Below are 22034 nucleotides of genomic sequence, written 5' to 3' on the forward strand. Positions count from 1 at the left end.
TCAAGGGAGCGAAGGTGTACTGTGATCCTCCATTCAAGGAACACACAGGCATTTATTTTTTCAAAGTGGAAGTAGCTCCCTCCCCCACACCTGACCTTATCATATAATAAACATACTTATGGTCAAATAAATCAAATATTACATAAAATTTTAAAGTAGAAGGGGAAAGTCACCCATAATCCTCCTCTTCAGTGTAAGTGCTATCAAAATATTCTTTCAAAGTGTTTGCTGTACGCAAATATGTGTTTTGACAGGGCTTTCTGGAGACCCCATGGAGATCCCTTAAAAACAGAAATGAAACAGAAGAGTGGAAGGTTCCAGTCTGGGATTTGTAGCTTGCCACATTTGATGTATTCAGCTGAACCATGTGAAACTACTGATATTCGCTGTTTTTTAATCTACAAGCACAGCAGTTTTATATGATTCAAATCAATGTACATGAAACCTAGAATGTCAGATCTGATCAAGCACTTAGAGACTTTCAACTATTTCAATTTTCCTTATATTTCACGGTTCTGAAGAAGGACAAGAGTCAGAAAAGTGTCTAGCCAGATCACACACCACACTGGTAGTAGAATCAGGGCTGGTTCTCTTTCCACTGAATCAAGTACCTGCTTCTTTTAATATGATATCTTCTAGGTGTAATAATAATTTTCTGGAAGCAAGATTTCAACTTGGTATCAGAAAATTTCTCACAGAATTCAATCAAAATGTTAGAAGCTGCCTTAGAGGTAGTGAAGTCCCCAGGACTGGCGATGGGACTGGGAAGGACAGAGGGACATGGCTGGAAGGGTACAGGAACCATGAGGCTTGACATTTAGGGTTCTGTACTCACATGGCTCCTTATTAAGGTCTTAGGAGGGGACCTAACAATGTATTAATATGCTGATATGTTTTTGGAATATTTGCAAAAATAAGATATTTGAAAATTACTCTTCCTAAGGAGGACTCCCTAGAATTATGTAAATTTCAGGCCTAGATCCACTCTTAGGTAGCACAGAGTTTTGCAAAGCACTAGGCAAAGAGACCAAAGATCCTGGGTTCCAGTCATGGCACCACTCTGGCCCAAATGGGCAGAAGAGCATTTGCTCTGCTTCCCTCACAGGGGAGTAACATCACAAATGTTGAATGGGCTGAAAAACATAAAATGTGAACAACTATGAAAAAGCAGCATAACTTAGATTTCCTATCTGTGATATGGTCATCACCATAACACATCAAAAAACTGTGTCCTCAGGGTATTTTCAAAAGCAGAGACATTATTTTGCCAATAAAGGTCTGTCTAGTCAAGGCTATGGTTTTTCCAGTAGTCATGTATGGATTGGAGAGTTGGACTGTGAAGAAAGCTGAGCGCCGAAGAATTGATGCTTCTGAACTGTGGTGTTGGAGAAGACTCTTGAGAGTCCCCTGGACTTCAAGGAGATCCAACCAGTCCATCCTAAAGGAGATCAGTCCTGGGTGTTCTTTGGAAGGAATGATGCTAAAGCTGAAACACCAGTACTTTGGCCACCTCATGCAAAGAGTTGACTCATTGGAAAAGACTCTGATGGCTGGGAGGGATTGGGGGCAGGAGGAGAAGGGGACGACAGAGGATGAGATGGCTGGATGGCATCACTGACTCGATGGACCTGAGTTTGAGTGAACTCCGGGAGTTGGTGATGGACAGGGAGGCCTGGAGTGCTGCAATTCACGGGGTCGCAAAGAGTCAGACACGACTGAGCGACTGAACTGAACTGAACAGGGTATTTTCCTATCTCATTTCTCCTTGCTATGACTTCCTGTTCTCCTTCCTTGAACCCCTAGACCCCAACACTCTGGCCACTAGGCCACTCATTTTTATTCTATGTTGCTGTGTGTATGTGTTTGCTCATAGGGCTCCCACAGGCTGGAAGGTCTATCTTTGCTGGAAAAAAATCCTTATCCACAAGGCCCAGGTCCACCAGATCTTCTCTTCCCACCCTGACAATGACCTCCCTTAGCACTGTTTCTTGTTAATCTTACAGATAAGGACACGCAGGCTGGATATGGCCCATAGCTGAGTTCTGGAGGCCCCAGAAGATAATCCTTGGGTATCTTGATCTTCTGCCATCCCCGGCCTCTTAGCATCAGAGCATAGACACACGGTTCTTGATGTACACATGATAGGGGTCACTGCGCTTGTCCACTTTGCGGGAGCGGGTGTATCCGAGGATGAGACTGCCCACAGTGGCAGCAAAGAGGAACATGACGAAGAGGATGTACATGTAGGAGTTATCATTGCGGCCAGGCAGGCTGGCCCGCTTCTCCTCAGTCAGGTTGTCTGGCCCTGGCCGGCAGAGCAAGTTGCTGTGAAGAGTGGCATTTAAAGCCTTTAGCACAGCGTGCAGGCTCTCATGCCAGGTCTCAGCCCCACTGGTGGTCTCCATAGCAACAGGGAAGGTGGGGGAAGAATTGGAGGATGTTCTGGCAGTGACAGAAAAGAGAGAAGATGGTTTCTGTTACTTAAAGCTTGAATGACCCTTCCATTTCTTCAGACCCCAGCTAAAATCCCAGCCTCACAGTTTATTCTAATTACTTGTTTACCTATCTTCTCCACTAGACCGCAAGCCCGAGGAAGTTAGGGACTATGTCTGTTTTGGTTTTTTGTTGTTGTTTTTAAAAATATTATTTATTTGATTCTGCTGGGCCTTCATTGTGGCACGTGGGATCTTTAGTTGTGGCATGTGAACTCATGCTTGCAGCTTGTGGGATCTAGTTCCCTAGACTGAACCCACACCCCTTGCATTGGGAGCATAGACTCTTAGCCACTGGACCACCAGGGAAGTCCCACTCTGTCTGTTTTATTCACTGCTATATATGAGCACTCATGACGGCACTCAGTAGGTGCTCAATAAATGCCTGTGGAAGGAAGTCTTCCTTGAGCACTATAACCATGCTGATCTATCCTTTTCTGGGGACTCTATAAATCACTGAGCTTTAGGCTAGAAGGACCTTAGGAATTATTTAACACTATAATTCTTTCCATTTTACACACAGGGAATCTGAGGCCCAGAGAAACCAGGTGGCTCGTCCGTGATCACAGAGAATATCGGAGGTAGACCCGAGACAGAGCCCTGCTCTTTGATGACTAGCTCAGAGCTCCTGCAGCCTCCATGCGAGCTCTGGGCAGGACCATGTAGCACAGTAAGAAGATATGCCTCAGAACTCTACCACAGCTCAGTTCTTTTTTATGCTTCACAGACACCATGTAGAAGATGTTTGGGGATGGCTTAGATTTCCCTCTGTCTCGAGAAGCAGACACTGGGTCTTTTGACTGCTAAAGCATCCTAGGTCCCACTCTAGGTATTCATAGCTATTGAGGGGAAATTCTGTTGGAAAACAGGTGGCTGGGGAAGCAGGGAGGGGCTGAAACCATTGCAGGCACTGGGCCTGGGGGGAGTGGAGTGAAAGGAGCACTCAGTCTGGTTTGGGGTTTTACCTACCTCAGAGAAAAAAGACACTGGCCACTTCCACTACTCTGCCTTCCAAAACAACATCACTGTGTGTGTACGTGGCTCAGATATCCTTAGTCTACAGCTTAGAAAAACCGCCAAAGACAGCCTTGCATCCTAGTCTCTGAAAAAACACGTCATTCCTTTTAAACAAAGCTCCACACTCACTTCCTTCAGGAAGCCTTTGTGCACTCCCACCATAATCCACAAGCTTTATCATCACAGTCTTCCCTTTGCCCCAGCACTTACATGTGAGGCAATGTGAGGCTGTCCTCTTGTTACTGATAAGGGTTATCAGCAGCCACATGCTCCTGGTCAGCAAGGCTATGCTCCTTCCCACGGTGAGAGGACTACCTTAGCTCTCCTTCCCTTGGTGGTCTTCAGTAAAAATGTCCACTTTGGATTTTTCATGGGCCAAGCACTCAGTGTTCACTGAACTGGTTCCAACTCTTTTATCTAAGGTAGTGCTGTCAACCAATCAAAGTTAACACACTTGACTATTAACCATAAGGTCTTTTCCCCAGAAAAGTTGACAGTTAGTTATGTTCATAATAAATATTCATGAATAATGCTATGAATGTAGATGTTGGGGGGAAGAATCTAAGTAATACAGCAATAACCCAGGAGTGGCTCACATTTTGTGCAAGGCGTTTGGGGCCCTCTGCCATTTAGAACTTGGACAACCTTGTCTGGATGGAGGAGGGGAAGAGTTAAGATCCAGGAAGCATAGGTTCTCATGTACTATCCCACTTATCAGGCAAGAAATTTGTGCCTTTGCCTTTCCTCATATGAGCTAATGGAAAGCAGGAGCAGCACAATGAAACAAATGGCTCAATGAATCATCTGGCCAGTCATCACTAATGGGGCTCACTCTTGGGAGGCTCATCCTGGGAGTTCCAGGAGGCCAGTCCCTACACTTAGGGCACATCGCCAGTTCTTAATGCAGGAGACAACCTAGGAGGTACTGGGGCTTAAAGGAAGAAGGGATGAATTCTGATCGGTGCTTGGAAAGTGTTCACAGCAATGGAAGAATTTGACCTGGACCTTGAAGAATATTTTGGAAGTAGAGGAGGCAAGGGGAGGAAACAGATGGACAGAGGCATGATAACAAGAAAGCATGTTTTGAAGAATGGAAAGTAGCAAAAAGAGTGTAATATGCCTGGAAGGATAAGATGTGGGATGGAGATGCTGGTCCAAACCAGATCAGGGAGGGCCTTGAGTACCAGACTGCAGAGTTGGAACTTTATCATGTAGGTGGAGAAGAACCACAGAATGACATTTTAAAGGTGGGGTTAAATGATCAGATCTGTACTTGGAAAGGACTCTCTGGCTGCCATGCGGAGTACAGAGTGAAAGGGGCAAGAATGGAGGCAGGGAGCCACATGACAAGTGAAATAGTCTAGGTTTAAGATGCTGAGACCTGAGCTGAGCTGGAGGGGATGACAAGGTCGGGGCAGGGACAGATGGAGGATGTGAGGGGCACTTGAGGGAGGGGATGGCTAGTGTAATGGTTGCAGGAAGAAGGGGCCTCAGTTAGTTTTATAGGCAGACAACAGACAGATAGCATAAATGCTAGAAGAACTCACTTTGAGTAAAATAAGTTTCTTGCCCTGTTTGTGCTTCAGTTTCCTCATCTATCAAAAAAGATTATCACCAGGAATTGTGGTTCAATGGGTAGAGTTTCCGTTTTGCAAGATGAAAAAGATGTAGAGGTCTGTTGTATAACAATGAACACTACTGAGATGTGCTATTAAAAATGGTTGAGATGATAACATTTACATTGCTTTTTTTTTAACCTCATTAAAAATTTCGTTAATTAGAAAGAAGAAGATTATTATCTCTGCTCTGCCCCCTCTTCAGGCTTGCTGGAGCATATACATTTATTATGGTGAAGAGGATTTTTAAAACACATTTTAATTAAAAAAAAGACCATGGCTTTCATTAAAATGAAAATCTACTTGTTGTTTTTGTGAAGTAAATACATATACACAATGAAAAAACGGAAGCAGTATGCACAGTGAAAACGCAGTCTCTCTATTCCCAGTGGCCCAGGTTTCCTTCCCAGGGCAGATACTGTCACCACTTCTCTTGGATATCCTTGTGAGGGGGTTTGAACTGACAGGGCAGGTGGAGGGCCACCTCCCCCGGGAAGGCTCACGAATAGCAGGCAAATTCACTGGCTCCTCCTCAGCTCCAGGAATCTCCCCGTGGGTGCCCCAAGGCTCCTTAGCTCTGCAGCCTCTTCAGGATGTCCCTGGACACATCTGAGGTCTAAGCATGTGTTAGGGGAAACACACTGACTGGAACCGCCCACCCTGGCCAGGCACCATAGTAACTATTTGCATGAGTTGTTTTAGGATAGGCGATCCTGGTAATGAACACGGAACTAATAAGCCTCCACCAAAAGGAAGAGTTCGGGAAAGGTCAAAAGGAGACACCACATGTCTGACCACCTCCCAGAATCCTTCTCTCTGGTATCCACCTTGGCTGAACAAGGCATGCACCACCAGGAAGGACTCTGAGTCAGAATGATTGGCTAAAGACAACCCGGAAACTAATCCCATCACCATAAAACGTGAGACTGCAAGCCACGTGACAGAGCTGTTCCGGGTTCCTTTACCCTTCTGCTCTCCACCCGGGTGCCCTTTCCCAATAAAATCTCTTGCTTTGTCAGCAGATGTATCTCCTCGGACAATTCATTTCCGAGTGTTAGACAAGAGTCCAGTTTCAGGCCCTGGAAGGGGTCTGCTTTCCTGCAACACATGGACTTTGGAAGCTGGGAAGGTCCAGATCTGGGGGGGTGGGGCTGGGGGACAGAAAAGGAAGGAACTAGACACACGGGAAAAAAACCCCCCAGAACCAGGGTGGATCGCCTAAGGCCAAGCCCCAAGAATTGTGCAATAACTTTACTGTGGGTAATCACTCCCTCCCACTTCCCCTCCCCTTCCTGCAGCAGCGGGATCAGGCCAGCCTAGGGTTGTAGTTAAAGGAACTGTGCCATGGCCAAGGGACCCTTGATTGCTGTCCCCCAACACCAGGTTCACAATGTCTCAACTGGGTGACTTCATGAGAAACCTCAGTTCAACACATGAGCTGCTGCTCAGGGATCAGCTAACAGTGCAGTCTAAAACATCCCCTTTTGGGACTTCCCTGGTCCAGTGTTTAAGAATCCACCCTGCAATGCAAGGGATGTGGGTTCAATCCCTGGTTGGGGAACTAAGATCCCACATGCCTCAGAGCAACTAAGCCCACTTGATGTGACAACTGAGCCTGTGTGCCACAACTAGAGAGTCCATGTGCCGCAATGAAAGAGCCTCCATGACACAAAAGAGATCCCTAGTGCCACAACGAAGACCTGATGCAGTCTAATAAATAAATGAAGTTAAAACATTCCCTTTCCCTGAGTGCTGACATCTCATTAGGAGTCTCTAAAAGGCTGAAAGGATGTGAGACCCAAGGAAATGAGGTGAGTAGCAGAATGGCAGCCAAAATTGGGTTGCTGTTTTACACAGGAAAAAACCATGTTACCAATCCACCTATTTGGATAGACTGGGTATAAACACAGGCATGACATCAACACTGTAGCATAGCTTTGTTGCAAAAATTAAAGGAGAAAATGAGGGAGTGCATGGCTCTAGACACTCCACAGATGTGGTGGTGGTTTTATTTGTGCAGAGCAGAGGCTGGCAGGGCCCTCAGAGTCCATCTAATCTAACCTCCCTCATTTTACAGTGAAAGAAATGAAAACCAAAGAGCTGTCTTGGTTCAGCTGTTACCTGTGTGACTTTGGGTATGTGACTTCCCTTTTCTGGGCCCCAGCTCCTGTGTGTATCTGTAAAATGAAGGGGTTTTACTGTGTGATCCTGTAAGGTCCTGATCAGCTCTAACATCCCATGAAGATACCATAAACCACACTGTGATATTTGGGAGACTGGGTAGGCTGGTGGGAGAGGATTTGGGGGGCTGTCTAGAGTCCCACAGATGACAAGATAGAGAAGACTGCAGACTTTTTCCTCCAAGGTTAAGATTCTTCAGAGTCTCAGGACTGTTACATTTAATATTCCAGCCCAGATAAACTGAAAGCCAAACTTGTTTATTTTTCCTCTTTATAGCTCACCTGCCAGTGAGATCTAGCCTGGGAGAGACAGGCTCTGTGTTAGAAAGTGGGGTTAGGGGGAAAGGATGGAGGACAGGGTGGGCTCTGAGGTGGGGTTCAATGAGGAAAGTAAAGGTTCACAAAACCATTCATTCCTCAGACATTCTTCCAGCTCCTCTCTGGACAAATTGGTTGGATATTTGTGGTTCTGATGGAGGGTGCAAAAGAGACACAGATGCATGTCTTTAGAAGCTGGGTTGAGGTGGGAGGGAGGGCCTGTGTACAAGGGCATCCTGTGGCTTCAGGAGAGGCAGAGAGCTCTTAAAGGGACAGCTTGGTTCTCTATGACCTGCCTCCGGCTCCCAAGGCAGGGATTGGCGATTGGCAACATGGGGAATTTTGTTCCTCTTTCTGAGCTCCTTGGCTTCCCTCTTCAAGATAATAACTGATTATGAAGCTGTTCGGGTTGGGGAGACAGAGCTCCTGCCCTGAAAGTCCTTGACTTGAAACAGGAGATAATCAAGAAGGAAGATGAACAGTGACTGAAAAGAGATTTTAAAGACCATTTAGAATCTAGATTCTCAGTCAGTCCTTCCATTTTGTAGCTGAGAAAACTAAAGGTCAGACAGGGGAAGTGGCTTGCCCAAATTGACATGGTTAGTAAATGGCAGAGCTCAGATGAGAACCCACGTCTTTGGGGTGCTGTTTAGGTGCTCTTTCCGCTACAAATGGCAATGTCTTCTGGCAGCTGAGCTGTTACTTTCCACCAAACACAGGCTCCTCGTGTCCTGGGGCGTCATCTCCTGTAGGTCCACCGCTACTGCTTTTTCCTGCACTCCAGACTCTCACAAATCTTTTCTTTTTGGCCATACCACCTGGCATGTGGGATCTTGGTGACCCTACCAGGGATAGAACCTGCACCCCCTGCATTAAAGCATGGAGTCTTAACCACTGGACCACAAGAGAAGTCCCTCTCACCAGTCGTAACTGAGGATCCAATAAAGGCAGAAGTTGGTGACTTTGGGAGGAGTTAACCTTCCCTGGTGGCTCAGATGGTAAAGAATCTGTCTGCAATGGAAGAGACCAAGGTTCGATCCCTGGGTCGGAAAGATCCCCTGGAGAAGGGAATAACCATCCACTCCAGTATTCTTGCCTGGAGAATTCCATGGACAGAGGAGCCTGGCGGGCTACAGTCCATGGGGTCACAAAGAGTCAGACACGACTGAGTGACTAACACTTAACCTTCCTTTACAGTCTTGTCTCCCATGGTCCTTTCTGCTCCAGATGTACTTCTGCTCCCCCATACAAACCAAGTGCACCCTCTTCCTCCACACCCTGGTGCTACTCTTTCCTGCACATTAACAGATTCACCCAAAGTGTTCTTGACTTCAGTTTGCCTGACCTGTTTCTTGGGAGTGGCGGCATAAAGCTGGGACCTGAAGGATAAACTGGGTATCTTAGTGAGGTTTTTCTTTCAGGTTTCTCTGGGGAAAAATAAACTCCACTTTTGGTTCTTTTGGTTTCCCTACTGCTCTGTTCCAGCTATTCTTCAAGAAAGAGTGTCTGAAGTGCTTGGAAGTGTGGTAGAAAGGCACGGGAAAGGGGACACATAAAGCAGGTAGGGAATCCAAAGATAACTCCTGGGACTGCAGATTTTGCCTCTGGCCCACCTGGTGGTCTTATCACCACCATGGGCTGGTGTGAAAGGAAGCGTAACATATAGTTAGAAGGAGACAAAGAAATAGAATCTGAGCTGGAAGAGATCTTAATAATCATGTCATTGGTGTACCCCCCTCATTCAACCAGGGGGAAAAACCATACACTTCCTCCCCACCCGCTCCACCCCCCAACCCCCACCCCAACGCTGAGAGGAAGTCACTTGCTCAAGGTCTCACAGCCTAGGAACTGGGACCAAAAACAGTTATCTCCGTATCTTTTCACTATAAGTTCTCTGTTCTCTATAAGATAGTCTAACCTCTGCTGATTATCATTCAAGCTCCTTTAGATATGACCCTGCCTCCAGCCTCATCTCACCACAGCTCTCACCATTGCCCATGCCCCATGATACTGAGCTACAGGCCATTCTCCAAACAGTCCTTGCATTTTGCCCCCTCTTGCTTTTGCTCACACTGTTTGCTAAGGCAGAAATGCCCATCCTCTTTTTATCTGCCTGGCAAACTCCCACACATCCTTCAAGACCCAGCTCCAATGTCACCTTGGTAGACCCTCTCCTGAGACATCTTCTCCACTCTAGCCAGTTAAGTCTCTTCCTCTTGTCTGTTCCTGAAGGGCTTTGCATAAAATCCTATTAGAGCACTATATTATATTGGTATTGGGTGTGTATATCTATATAAATATAAATAGATATAGATATATATACTAAACTGTGAGCTGGGAGGGGTGAGGGGAGGCACCTGTGCCTCATACGTTTCTTTATAGTAGGCACTCAAGAACAGATGGATAAATACCTCTTCTTACTAGACTAGTCCCTCCTGCACACACAAATACGCATTCATGAAAGCACTTACAAAGCAACTTCAAAGGCAGGCTGAAATAGATTCCTTTTGGTCATGGGAAGGGGAAGCTCAAAAAAAAAGACACCATCTTGGTCAGGTGGGGAAGTGAGGTCAGGGAGGAGGCATTCTAAGCCGCCTTTGGAAGCACAGATTTCCCTGCACCTGAACCCCATTCAATCCAAAGGGCAAACACTCTTGGCCTGGAACACCAGCAGCGGCTTTGGAAGCCTCTTCCCTGTGTACCTACCCAGGGTGTGGCTACACACCCACCTGCTGCACACACACAGTCCAAGTCCCAGTCTCCCAGCCTCTAATCTTGCCTTTCAAGTGGCCTTTCATGGTTCCAATCTCGGCTGTCTGCTTGGCTGTGTGACCTTGAGCACTGCATTTATTTCCTCTGAATCTCATCTATGAGATGGGGATAATTACCCACCCCCCAACTTGCCTCACTTGGCAATGTGGAGAGAGACTATGGAGGGAAAGTGTTTTAGAAATTGCAGGGACTTCCCTGGTGGTCCAGTGGCTAAGACTTTCAATGCACTTTGTTCAATGCAAGTGGTTTTTCAAAACACTTTCAATGCAGATAGCCCCAGATGGATACCTGATAGGGGAACTAGATCCCACATGTCAAAACTAAGAGTTCCCACTTGCTGCGACTAAGACCTGGTACAGTCAAATAAATAAATATTTAAAAAACAAACAAAAAAAGAAATTGCAACATATCATATAAACATTAGAGAGAATTACTGGGCAGCTGGTCACTTTGTTTCCTTTTCTGTTTCCCTATCTACCTCCCCCAACCCTGCCCCCCAGTTTTACCAAGAACAGCCAACTCTGTCTCCTCTCCCCTCCCTTCCTTCTCTTACCCTCAGAGGAAGCCAGGAGGTTCTTTATTATTCTTGATTATCAGATACACTTACCTCTTTCAGAAATAAAGAGTATCTTTCTTGTTTCTCATCCTTTCTGATCAACCCTGTAGTCTCTCTCCATTTAGGGGTACTATCCTGTAGTCCTGCTGGTGATAGAGAACACAGTGGAATTGGAGTCAAGAGACCTGTCCTGTTTTGTAGGTGTGTCTAGTCATGTGTCTTGGTTAAGTCATTTCTTCACTCTGGACCTCATTCTCCCCATCAGTAAGATGGGCTTTGTTGTCTCGCTACCCTCTTAGTAGGAATTTGGAGCATTCACCTATTCAGTTTATAAGTAGAAATGTGCTTTGCAAAGTGGGGAGTGAGAAAGGAATGAAGAAGGTTGTTTGCTATCATCTCAAGGAATCAAGAAAATCTGAAGGCAGTTTCCTTGCCTCCAGTATGGCTCTCCCCGACTTAGAGCCAACAACTGGTTGGATACCAGAAGATAAGGAGCAGTTAACACATCTACAATGCACTCTTGTGGCTGAAGGGGCTTCCCTGGTGACTCAGTAGTAAAGAGTCTGCCTGGCACTGCAGGAGACACAGGTTCAATACCTGGTTAGGGAAGATTCCCCTGGAGAAGGATATGGGGTATTCTTCACTCCAGTATTCTTGCCTGGAAAATCCCACAGACAGAGGAGCCTGGCAGGCTCCGGTCTATGAGGTTGCAAAAGAGTTGGACATGACTTAGTGACTGAACAACAACAACTTGTTGAAGTGGAGTCAGCCCTGAGCTAGGAGTGAGGAGACTTGAGTTCTACTTCTGTCTGTGACCCTGGGCAAGCCATCTCCTCTCTGGACCTCAGTTTCCCCATAGGCAAACTGTTGATAAGTGGGGAGAGGGGATAGGAGGAGATACTGCTCCATGAGCCCTCACAAAAGGGTCTGAACTCCTGTGCTTTCTACAGCAGAGACTCCCGGCTCCAGCCCCTCTTCCCCACAGGCCATGCGAGTACGTGGGCAGCACGACTGGGAGGCCAATCTTACAGGTGGTGACCCAAGAGGAGAAGGCACAGAGCCTAGAGCAGCAGGTAGGTGGGCGATTGGCACAGCTTTACACACCTGTAAACTAGAATGCAAGTCTCCTGACCCCAGCCTAGACCTATGTTACTAGAGCTAGAATATGGCTAAGGGGGCCCCAAAGCTTTTCCCGGGACTTGGGCGCCTAGGACGAGAGACACAACGAAGTGGCAAACTGGCAAGTCCACTCGCAGAGCAAGTGGCTCCCGCCCGGCGAGAAGACGCGCGTGTGCGCTCGCGGCAGAGCCGCAGGTGTTCCCTCGCACATCTGTGGATGTAGAAGGAGCTTTGGTGCTGCCCTCCCGGGGCCAGTGAGTGCCGATCCCAAATCCCAGATTTCCGGGCAAGGCGTGCCAGGGGCCCAGCCTCGCCACGTGCGCCCCGGGATCCCTGTGGCTGGGTTCCTGGAGAGGAGGGGTCTGTACCCGAGCCGCCCCCAAGGTCGGGTCGCCGGCCTCCAGGGAGGCGGTCGGATCGCTCATTTCTATCCACGGCTCCGGCTCGGCCTTCCGGACCCCGCGAGTGCGTCTTACCTGCCCATCTGTAAGGCCACAGGAGCGCAGTCTGTTTGTTGGACTCTTCGCCCTGGGCTCGCGGGTGCCCCTCACTGCGCCCCAAGGCTCTCCGCCAGCCCCACTGCTCGCAGTCCGCGCCCAGCACTGCCTGCGCCCCCTCTGCTTCGCGCTCCGACCGGCGCTCTGCTGCCCTTTCCCTTCCCCCGGGCGTCCCCACCCCCGGCCCCGCCCGGCCCCTAACCCACCCACTTCTCCTCCCCGAGCTGGCTTTGGGCACCTCCGCCCAGCTGCTTGGCCCCACAGCTCTATGGGTTCCGACCCTTCCGTCCCCTGCAGCGCCTGCTTCCTGGACCAGAGACCGACTGTTTTCTTGCTTCACGTCAGCTTGCCGGGTCTGAGGAGGCAGAGAGCCGGGTGCTGGTGGAATCCGACTCCGTGATTGTGTGGTGGTGGACAAGTCACTGCTCCTCACTGAGCCGCGGCTTCCTCGCAGTAAAATGGGTACAATTCTTGCATGCATTCTTCACAGGGCGATAGTTAGGATCAGAGATCTTAGAATCCAAAATACTAAACCCAGATGGTCACTGGAGAATCATCTGATTCTAACACAAACCCTGTTTTCCAGACAGGATACAGTTTAAGGGGCCCAGTTTGGGAAAGGGGACTGCCCCAGGCTCACCAAGGAAGTCGCTGGCGGAGCTCAGACTCAAAATCCACTAGGCCATTCTCTCCCCCTAACCAGTGTCTCCTCCAAGTCTCAGCAGTCCCTCACATACGCAGACAACTGGTGTCCAGACACATCTCACTGCTCCCTATCCCACAGACCGTGTGCTTTCCGGCCATCAGGCCCTCACTCAAGCTGTTGCTTCCTTACTGCAGACACTGCAGGTTCCAAAGAAAAGAAGCTGCCAGGGACAATTGGGAAATGAGGGCCAGGAGGCCACGGCAATGGAGTGGACGGTGGCAGGGAGTAGACTCTCAGGGACTCTGTGGAGAGTCTGTATCAGAGACCTCTTTGCCAGCCTATGGCCTTGGGATAGTTATAACAAACTGAGGTCAGCTCTGACTCCTGTGCAAAGAAAACTCTGTCCTAGGACATCTGAGGCATATACCCTCAATCACAGAACCTCAGATTCTATCTAAGAAGTGCTATCATTCAAAAAAGGCCTATTCCATGGAGGGAATGTTGTACAAAACTGTACAAAATCTTCATCAAAACACCGTACTTCTGTGTGACTTCTGTAGTTTCATATTTTGACCCAGCTACTTCTTTTTCTCAGTCTGTATATATCATCTCTCAGAGAAATCCCTTAGCAGGCAGTCTCAGATTTCAGTCTACTTAAGAATCACCTCAGCCCTTATTTTAAGTGAAGTAGACTTTTGGGTTCCACTTGAGAGTTTCTGATTCAGGAGTTCTGGAATAGAGCCCAGAAATTAGTTTTTTGTTTTTTTTTTAAAGAAAGCTTCCGGAAAGATTGTGATGCAAGTGGTTCTTGAGACCAGCCTTGAGGAAACAAGCCCTGCCTCAGTAAGCCTTCCTTCCCACATCCTGCCAAGGCCTTGCATCTAATCTATAGGACTATTTATTACAGTTATCAAAAGTAACTATTTGTCTACCTCATCTGCTAGGTTGTGAGTTCTTTGAAAATAGGGACTGTTTCTTGTCCTAATAAAATTTTGGAATCACAGCCTTAGAATCATACCATGTTAGAGTTCTAGAATCATTTAGTAATAGAACCTAAGTTGAAAGGACTCTCAGAGTTATCTAGTCAAATCTCTTACCCAAGAATTCCCCAAAAATATTCATTGGCAGGACTGATGCTGAAGCTGAATCTCTAATACTTTGGCCCCCTGATTGGAAAAGACCCTGACACTGGGAAAGATTGAAGGCAGGAGGAGGAGGAGGGGATGACAGAGGATGAGATGGTTGGATGGCATCACTGAATCAATGGACATGAGTTTGAGCAAGCTCTGGGAGTTGGTGATGGACAGGGAAGCCTGGCGTGCTGCAGTCGATGGGGTTGTAAAGAGTCGGACATGACTGAATGACTGAACTGAACTGAAGAATTCCCTACATTTCTTTGTATCTTTGTGTATGTGTTAAGTTGTGTTGTGTGTATATGTATGTATGTAATAGAGATTTTTATTGCTTGTTAATTATGTCACTTCATACAATTTTAAGTAAACAAACTTAGAAAATGTACTGGGAGTGTTAAATAGATGATGGCACTATTGATAAGAATGCTCAACTGTTTTACATAAGGTAGTAAAGAGGCACCACTGCCACCATCACCACCCTGCTGAAATTTGTACATTTCATGTAAAAAAAATGAGTAAAAATAGTAGATTTGCATTTCACTAGCATTATTCTTTGTAATCTATGACCCATGATAAGCCTGAACAGTTTCAGAATCTTCAAAGCCAAACAAACCATTTTCTTCCACTAGCAAATGTATTAGTTTCAATTTCTTTAAAAAGAAAAAAAAAAAAAAAAAAAACAGCAAACAAATCAAAATATCCCAATGGTCCTGAATTTTAATGTTTCTATCATACTAATTCAAGAAATGTGACTCAGTTTTCAAACATGAGGCTGAACTTCTTTATTGTAATTATACTTCATAATTCAAACAATTTAACTGACGCCAACATTAGCCCAGTAAAATTCATGGACATAGCTCAACTGCTCTTTTGCTAAGGAAACTTTTTAATAAGTTAACTATTCTTTAAAAACTCAGACCCAAGTTGCACAGCTGTGACTTGATGAACCAACCAGCAACTCTCCCAGATGCCACCACAGTAGTCCTACGTGTTTTTTTTAGCTGGGGAGCACATACAGAATCCCTGTGAATCACACATACATATTAAAAACTTCCTGTGAAACTACACCAATAGTTTCCCCTATGAATGATTTTTTTTTAAGTAAGTATATACTACAGTTCAGCATTTGAGAGACTTCTGTATCTACTATTACAAAGGTACTAAGAAATACATTTATTTTTTTCTTTTGCTTCTTTAAAACTTTTAATGTATTTATTTTGGCTGAACTGGGTCTTGTTGATGTGCACAGGCTTTCTCTAGTTGTGGCGTGAGGGCTTCTCATTGTGGTGGCTACATTGGAAGGACTGATATTGAAGCTGAAACTCCAATATTTTAGCCACCTGATGCGAAGACTTGACTCATTTGAAAAGACCCTGATGCTGGGAAAGATTGAGGGCAGGAGGAGAAGGGGACGACAGAGGATGCGATGGTTGGATGGCATCACCGACTCAATGGACGTGGGTTTGGGTGGACTCCGGGAGTTGGTGATGGACAGGGAGGCCTGGCGTGCTGTGGTTCATGAGGTCGCAAAGAGTCGGACACGACTGAGCAACTGAACTGAACTGAACTGTACTGAACTCTTGTTGCAGAGCATGGGCTCTAGGCATGTGGGCTTCAGTAGTTGCCTTGTGTGGGCCCTGTAGATATGTGAATGGGCTTTGTTGCTCTGAGGTATGTGGGAATCTTCCCAGACCAGGGATCAGACCCACTGCCCCTGCATTGGCAGGTGGATTCTTAACCACTGGACCACCAGAGAAGTCCCTGAGAAATACATTTGGATACTTGAAAAGAAGCAAGACTGGAAATGTGGTTTTGTGTTAAAAAATTTAGAAGACCTCAGTTACCAAACAACTAAAAATATACAACAGATAAATAGGAATTTCTTAAAACCATGGTCTCTAATAATACAAAAATTAGATATTAAGGCATCTTTTACTCCCATCTATCTGCAGCAAAGAGAAATATTTTAAATAGGAGCCAGCACTTCTATTCAAATACTTTCTGATGCATTTGGCAGATTTGTTTTTATATTCTCCTGTTCAACATTCCATTGAAAGCTCTCATAATTGAACACTGTGACCCAAACCAAGAGAAAAGTATCAATATAAACAGATACTCATTTATTATAAAGAAGCAGTTCGCCCTTGAAAAGAAAAAGGAACTACAAAGAATATTATGTATAAAGTACAAATACTAGTATTTAAGTTTCTCTGAAGCAATTTATGCTTCAGTAATTAAGAGAAAGAAGTGATGAAGACTTTATTAAGATGAGGAGCCTATGAATATGCATCACGCTGTGGGCTAATTGTTCACTCATTATTCTGTTCCACTGGGATGAGAGTTTGAAAACAGCTTTATATTTCTCTAGAAAAAATTACATCCACTAGACTAAGATCACATAAGTTAACACTGATTATTATCACCTATATTTGTCATTTAAAAAGCTCAAATGGCTTCATAAAGTATATGAATCAGTAACATTTTTACCTTTTATTAAGGCAAGTTTGTGAAAATAATTTAATACAACCAGATATCTTCATGACTTTCAGCTTAAAATATTTTTAATGTAAGAAATAGACCAACAAAATCTGTTTTATAAAAAGCCACTTCAGTCCTAGAAAAGAATAATAAAAGATTTTGAACGCAGTTAATTTTTTAAAGGATACTCTTCCCATGTCTCAAGTTCCAAGTGCCAATCATCATCCGTAGAGCCAGTTTTGTTTGACTCAGTTCAGTTCAGTTCAGTCGCTCAGTCGTGTTCAACTCTTTGTGACCCCATGAACTGCAGCATGCCTGGCCTCCCTGTCCATCACAAGCTCTCAGAGTTTACTCAAACTCATGTCCATTAAGTCAGTGATGCCATCCAACCATCTCATCCTCTATCGTCCCCTTCTCCTCCCACCTTCAATCTTTCCCAGCATCAGGGTCTTTTCCAAATAGTCAGTTCTTCGCCTCAGGTAGCCAAAGTATTGGAGTTTCAGCTTCAACATCAGTCCTTCCAATGAATATTCAGGACTGATTTCCCTTAGGATGGACTGGTTGGCTCTCCTTGCTGTCCAAGGGTCTCTCAAGGGTCTTCTCTAGCACCACAGTTCAAAAACATCAATTTTTCAGCGCTCAGCTTTCTTTATAGTCCAACTCTCACATCCATACATGACTACTGGGAAAACCATAGCTTTGACTAGATGGACATTTGTTGACAAAGTAATGCCTCTGCTTTTTAATATGCTGTCTAGGTTGGTCATAACTTTTCTTCCTATATCAATCCAATTCCATCTTTGAGGAAGTTCTCCTTTATGGTTAACAGAAATTTATCTGTTAACTTATGTTTCTGGTCTTCTGTTTTTTATTCACTATTTTTTTTTAATTGAGATATACTTGATTTACAATGTTGTGCTAATTTCAGCTGTATAGCAAAGTGACTCAGTTATGCACATATGTACATTCTTTCTTATATCCTTTTCCATTATAGTTTATCCCAAGAGATTGGATGTAGTTCCCTCTGGGCTTTTGAAAGTTGTTTTCCTTATCTTTTTTTTCTCACTTGATGGGCTGTGTTATTGCTTTTGGATGTGGTAGAATTAATGGGGATGGTGATTCTCCATCAACCGCTCTTTATTATCCTTGGTGTATTCTAGCAACATGGTGGTCCTGAGATTAACTTTCACTGCTTCCTGTAACTTGGCTGATACAAGTTCTGCTTTATACCTGATGATATGATGTTAAAAGATGCGTTCATAGACATGATTGGAGGTGTTTGAGGATTTGTTTTGTCCCGGAAACTTCTATGAAAAAGGCTTTGGGATCATCATTTTCTACTATCCTATACTGAAATGAAACTGGACTTAATTCCTGGAAACTTTTCATCTCCTTCGTATATAGCACATGGTGCCTCCAATTCTATTTCCTGGTCTTTCCTGGCACTCAGCATGCTGGTTGCAGGGTACCTCCCTTGGACTACATTCAAGACAACAACAGAAAACGAGGGCAGTGGCTCCAAGGCTCTTAGCTGCAGGAGGCACACACCCTTCACAGGGCAGAGGAGAGTCACGCACATGCCCCCAGCCCTTGGGGCGTGAGAAACTGGTGGCTGGGGGTTGGGCTAGACTCAATTTTTGGCAACAGATTGATCAGCTTCTCTTGCACACCTCTAGTGACTAGGAGCTCATTGCCTCCAAGGGATCTGAGGCTCTGATTGTTAGGATGTTCTCACATTTAAACAAACACTGCCTTCTAAGGACACTTTGGTCCTTGTGCGCAATGCTTTGTTCCTTTTTTCAGTTCTTCAAAAACTTTAGGTTTATCTTCCACTTCCTTTGGAGTGAGGATGAGGCAGGAACCCTGTCAGGGAAGGCAGCTGGCCAAAGAGTCAATGGAAAGCAGGCTAGACTGCCTTATCTCCCATCTGTGACTTTCAGTCTTACTATGAGGCTTAGATGACCTGATGTGTAACATGGCAAGAGTATGATGCCCATGCTTAATAAGTGGCAGCTTCCATTACTATTAGATGAGAAAAGGAAGAACGAAACAGAACTCCTGGACAAACCTGAGAAGGACCTTCAGGGAACTCTCTAATCCAGAGAGGCTGGGGACAAGGCCAGGACCTTGAAACAGGGGGGGTGAGGGAGTGGAGTGGGCCAACTGAAGATTCATCTCGAGATACACCTCAAGACTTTGTTTAAATGCCACCTTCTTAGTGAGGCCTTCCCTGACCATCTATTTACAAATTCTAATCCCTCCCTTTTCCTGACCTCCCCAAAGCCCTTCCCTGCCTTGCTTTCCAATAACACCTAACATCAGCTAATCTATCAACACTTAACTTTAAAAAATAGGGATTTTCCTGATGGTCCAGTGATTAAGATTCCATTCTTTCACTGCAGGGGGCGCAGGTTTGATCCTTGGTTGGGTAACAGATCCTGAATGTGGTCAAAAATAAAAAATTTTTAAACAAAAAATTTATATATATATATACATACATACACATATGTATATTTACATACACACAGACACATATATATTTATATATATGTTGTTGTTCAGTCACTAAGTCATGTCCAGTGCTTTGCGATCCCATGGATTGCAGCACACCAGGCTCCCCTGTCCTTCATCATCTCCTGGAATCTGCTAAAACTCATGTCTATAGACTTGGTGATGTCATCCAACCATCACTTCCTCTGTCATCCTCAATCTTTCCCAGCGTCAGGGTCTTTTTCAGTGAGTCAGCTCTTTGTATCAGGTGGCCAAAATACTGGACCTTCAACTTTAGCATCAGTCCTTCCAATGAATATTCTGGGTTGATTTCCTTTAGGATTGACTGGTTTGATCTCCTGACAGTTCAAGAGACTCTCAAGAGTCTTGTCCAACACCACAATTTGAAAGCATCAATTCACTGGTGCTCAGCCTTCTTTATCGTCCAGCTCTCACATCCATACATGACTACTGGAAAAACTACAGCTTTGACTATACAGACCTCTATCGGCAAAGTTATGTCTCCTTTAATTTAACATGCTGTCTAGGTTTGTCACAGCTTTTCTTTCAAGGAGCAAACGTCTTTTAATTTTATGGCTACAGTCACTGTCTGCAGTAACTTTGGGGCCTCAGAAAATAAAGTCTATCACTGTTTCCACTTTTTCCCTATCTATTTGCCACGAAGTGATGGGATATATATGGCTACTGTTGTTCTTGCTGCATCCCTCAAGTGAAGGTCACAGCTCCCGTCAGTCAGTCCTTCTCAGTACTCTTTTCTTCTCTGAATTTCTGTTACCACCTCCTTCCTGCTCCCCTTCAGGCCTTGGGTGGTAGTGATGTCCAAATGTGAAGATCCAGGGTACTTCACAATACTTGGTGGTTTCCCTACTCCCTGCCCACCTATTTGAATAGGACCTCCTCAAATTACCGGCGTGAGAAGGCCATCTGCTTCCTGCCGAACCTGGCTGATGCAGAAGGCCATTCTCCTACAGCCCCCTGCACTTCCCTTGAACAAAGTACTTTTAATTGCCTACTCTATTTGTTGACTCCACACCTAGAATATAAGCTCCTTAAGGGCACTAAGCTAACATGGAGTCTGCACAGAGTAGACCTTATTGAGAACTTTTTGAATAAATGAATGAATAAAAGTAATGAAGAGAAAGATCACTCAGAATTATGTTATCAGGGAAAGCTTCCAGGAAGGAATAGAACCTGAGAGAAGCTGATGCTCTTTCAACCTCTTGGCCAGAACTCTCTCCTCTGAACGCTAGACTCTTATATGTAACTACCTACGTAAAGTCTGTGTTTGGATAACGTTTTGGGACTGGAACTTGTGACTTCTTCCCTGGCTTCCTTGAGTCGTCTATCTCTTGGTCAACGGAACCATCATCCATCCAGTCCCCTGTTTGTTTTCTTCACAGGACTCAACCCAGTTTTCTCTTTATCTATGTACTGATTTGACTTCCCTGGTGGCTTAGATAGTAAATAATCTGCCTGCAGTGCTGGAGACCTAGGTTCAATCCCTGGGTTGGGAAGATCCCCTGGAGAAGGAAATGGCAACCCACTCTAGTATTCTTGCCTGAGAATCCCGTGGACAGAGGAGCCTGGGGGACTACAGTCCACAGGGTGGCAAAGAGTCGAACACAACTGAGCGACTTCACTTTTTTCACTTTCGTGTACTGATTTGGGGTCTGTCTTTCCTGCTGGACTGTAAGCACTATAAGAACACAGACCAGGTATGTCTTTTTCACCATGGAATACCCAGGATATAAGTCAGTGTCTATCTAGGAGGTGGGGGACAGCGTTTGGGAGGGAGGATGAGCATGGACGATATCCGTCGTCAACAGTCTCAGAAGCCTGGGTTACCAAGGAAAATACAGCATGAATCACAGAGGAAGTTTAACCGTCACATCAAGTTCTTTTATTCCATTACTCATCAGGAGCCTGTGTCTGTGCTTCCGCGATCCTGTCTCATTTTGGCCTGTCAGTTTAACCTGCAGAACACTTGTCTTCTCATTCTTTTCTTTTCTATATATACATATTTAGCTGCACCAGGTCTTAGATTCAGCAAGCGGGATCTTTAGTTGCAGTGTGTTGGATCTAGGTCCCTGACCAGGGATCAAACCTGGGCCCCCTGCCTTGGGACCGTGGAGTCTTAGCCCCTAGACCACCAGGGAAGTCCCTGTCTTCTCCTTCTGAGCTTAACCATTCTCCTGCCTCTGCAGGCAGCAAAAAGCAGTAAAAAGAGCTCTGGAGGAGGTGGAGCAAGGTGCAGTGTCAGGAGACTGAACATCTCAGTGGCCTCTTCTCTCCACTTCACCCTCACACAAGCAGGGTCCTGGCCGGCAAGGTAGAACAGTGGTGAAGAACACAGCTTCTGGGGTCTGGTGGAGCTGGGTTTGAATCCTAGCCCTGCCAATTATTAATATCAGCTGTAAGAGCTTAACCCCTCTGAGTCTTAGGGAACTATCTGTAGAATGGGTATAAAAACAACTGCATCTTATAGTTGTGTGGATTACGGTAAGATATTATATTTAAAGCGCTTCACCTGGTACCTGGCACATAGCAAGTGTTTCATAAAGAATAACTATTGGGAATTTCCTGGCAGTCCAGTGGTTAGGAATCCTTGCTCTCATTGCCAAGGGCATAGGTTCAATCCCTGGTCAAGGAACTAAGAATCTACAAGTCATGCAACATGGGCAAAAATGTTTTCAAAAATT

General features: G+C 45.4%; 1 protein-coding gene across 5 annotated transcripts; it reads right to left on the minus strand.

Moving 5' to 3' along the window:
• On the minus strand, positions 1–12726 carry KCNE3 (potassium voltage-gated channel subfamily E regulatory subunit 3). 5 transcript variants are annotated; one of them, XM_070803892.1, is made up of 4 exons: positions 12547–12726; positions 11003–11094; positions 7247–7302; positions 1–2442 (listed from the first exon to the last, which is right to left on the minus strand). In XM_070803892.1, exon 4 carries the CDS (start codon positions 2403–2405, stop codon positions 2106–2108), a length of 300 nt encoding a protein of 99 aa, XP_070659993.1. In that variant the 5' UTR covers positions 2406–2442; positions 7247–7302; positions 11003–11094; positions 12547–12726; the 3' UTR covers positions 1–2105. The 5 variants fall into 5 exon arrangements, with proteins under 5 accessions (XP_070659993.1, XP_070659992.1, XP_070659989.1 ...); XM_070803891.1 differs by having other exon boundaries at positions 11003–11097; XM_070803888.1 differs by lacking the exon at positions 7247–7302 and having other exon boundaries at positions 11003–11097; positions 12547–12590.
• Positions 12727–22034: the final 9308 nt, after the last annotated feature.

The sequence above is a fragment of the Bos indicus genome, chromosome 15 (genome assembly GCF_029378745.1).
Source record: "Bos indicus isolate NIAB-ARS_2022 breed Sahiwal x Tharparkar chromosome 15, NIAB-ARS_B.indTharparkar_mat_pri_1.0, whole genome shotgun sequence".
Taxonomy (NCBI): domain Eukaryota; kingdom Metazoa; phylum Chordata; class Mammalia; order Artiodactyla; family Bovidae; genus Bos; species Bos indicus.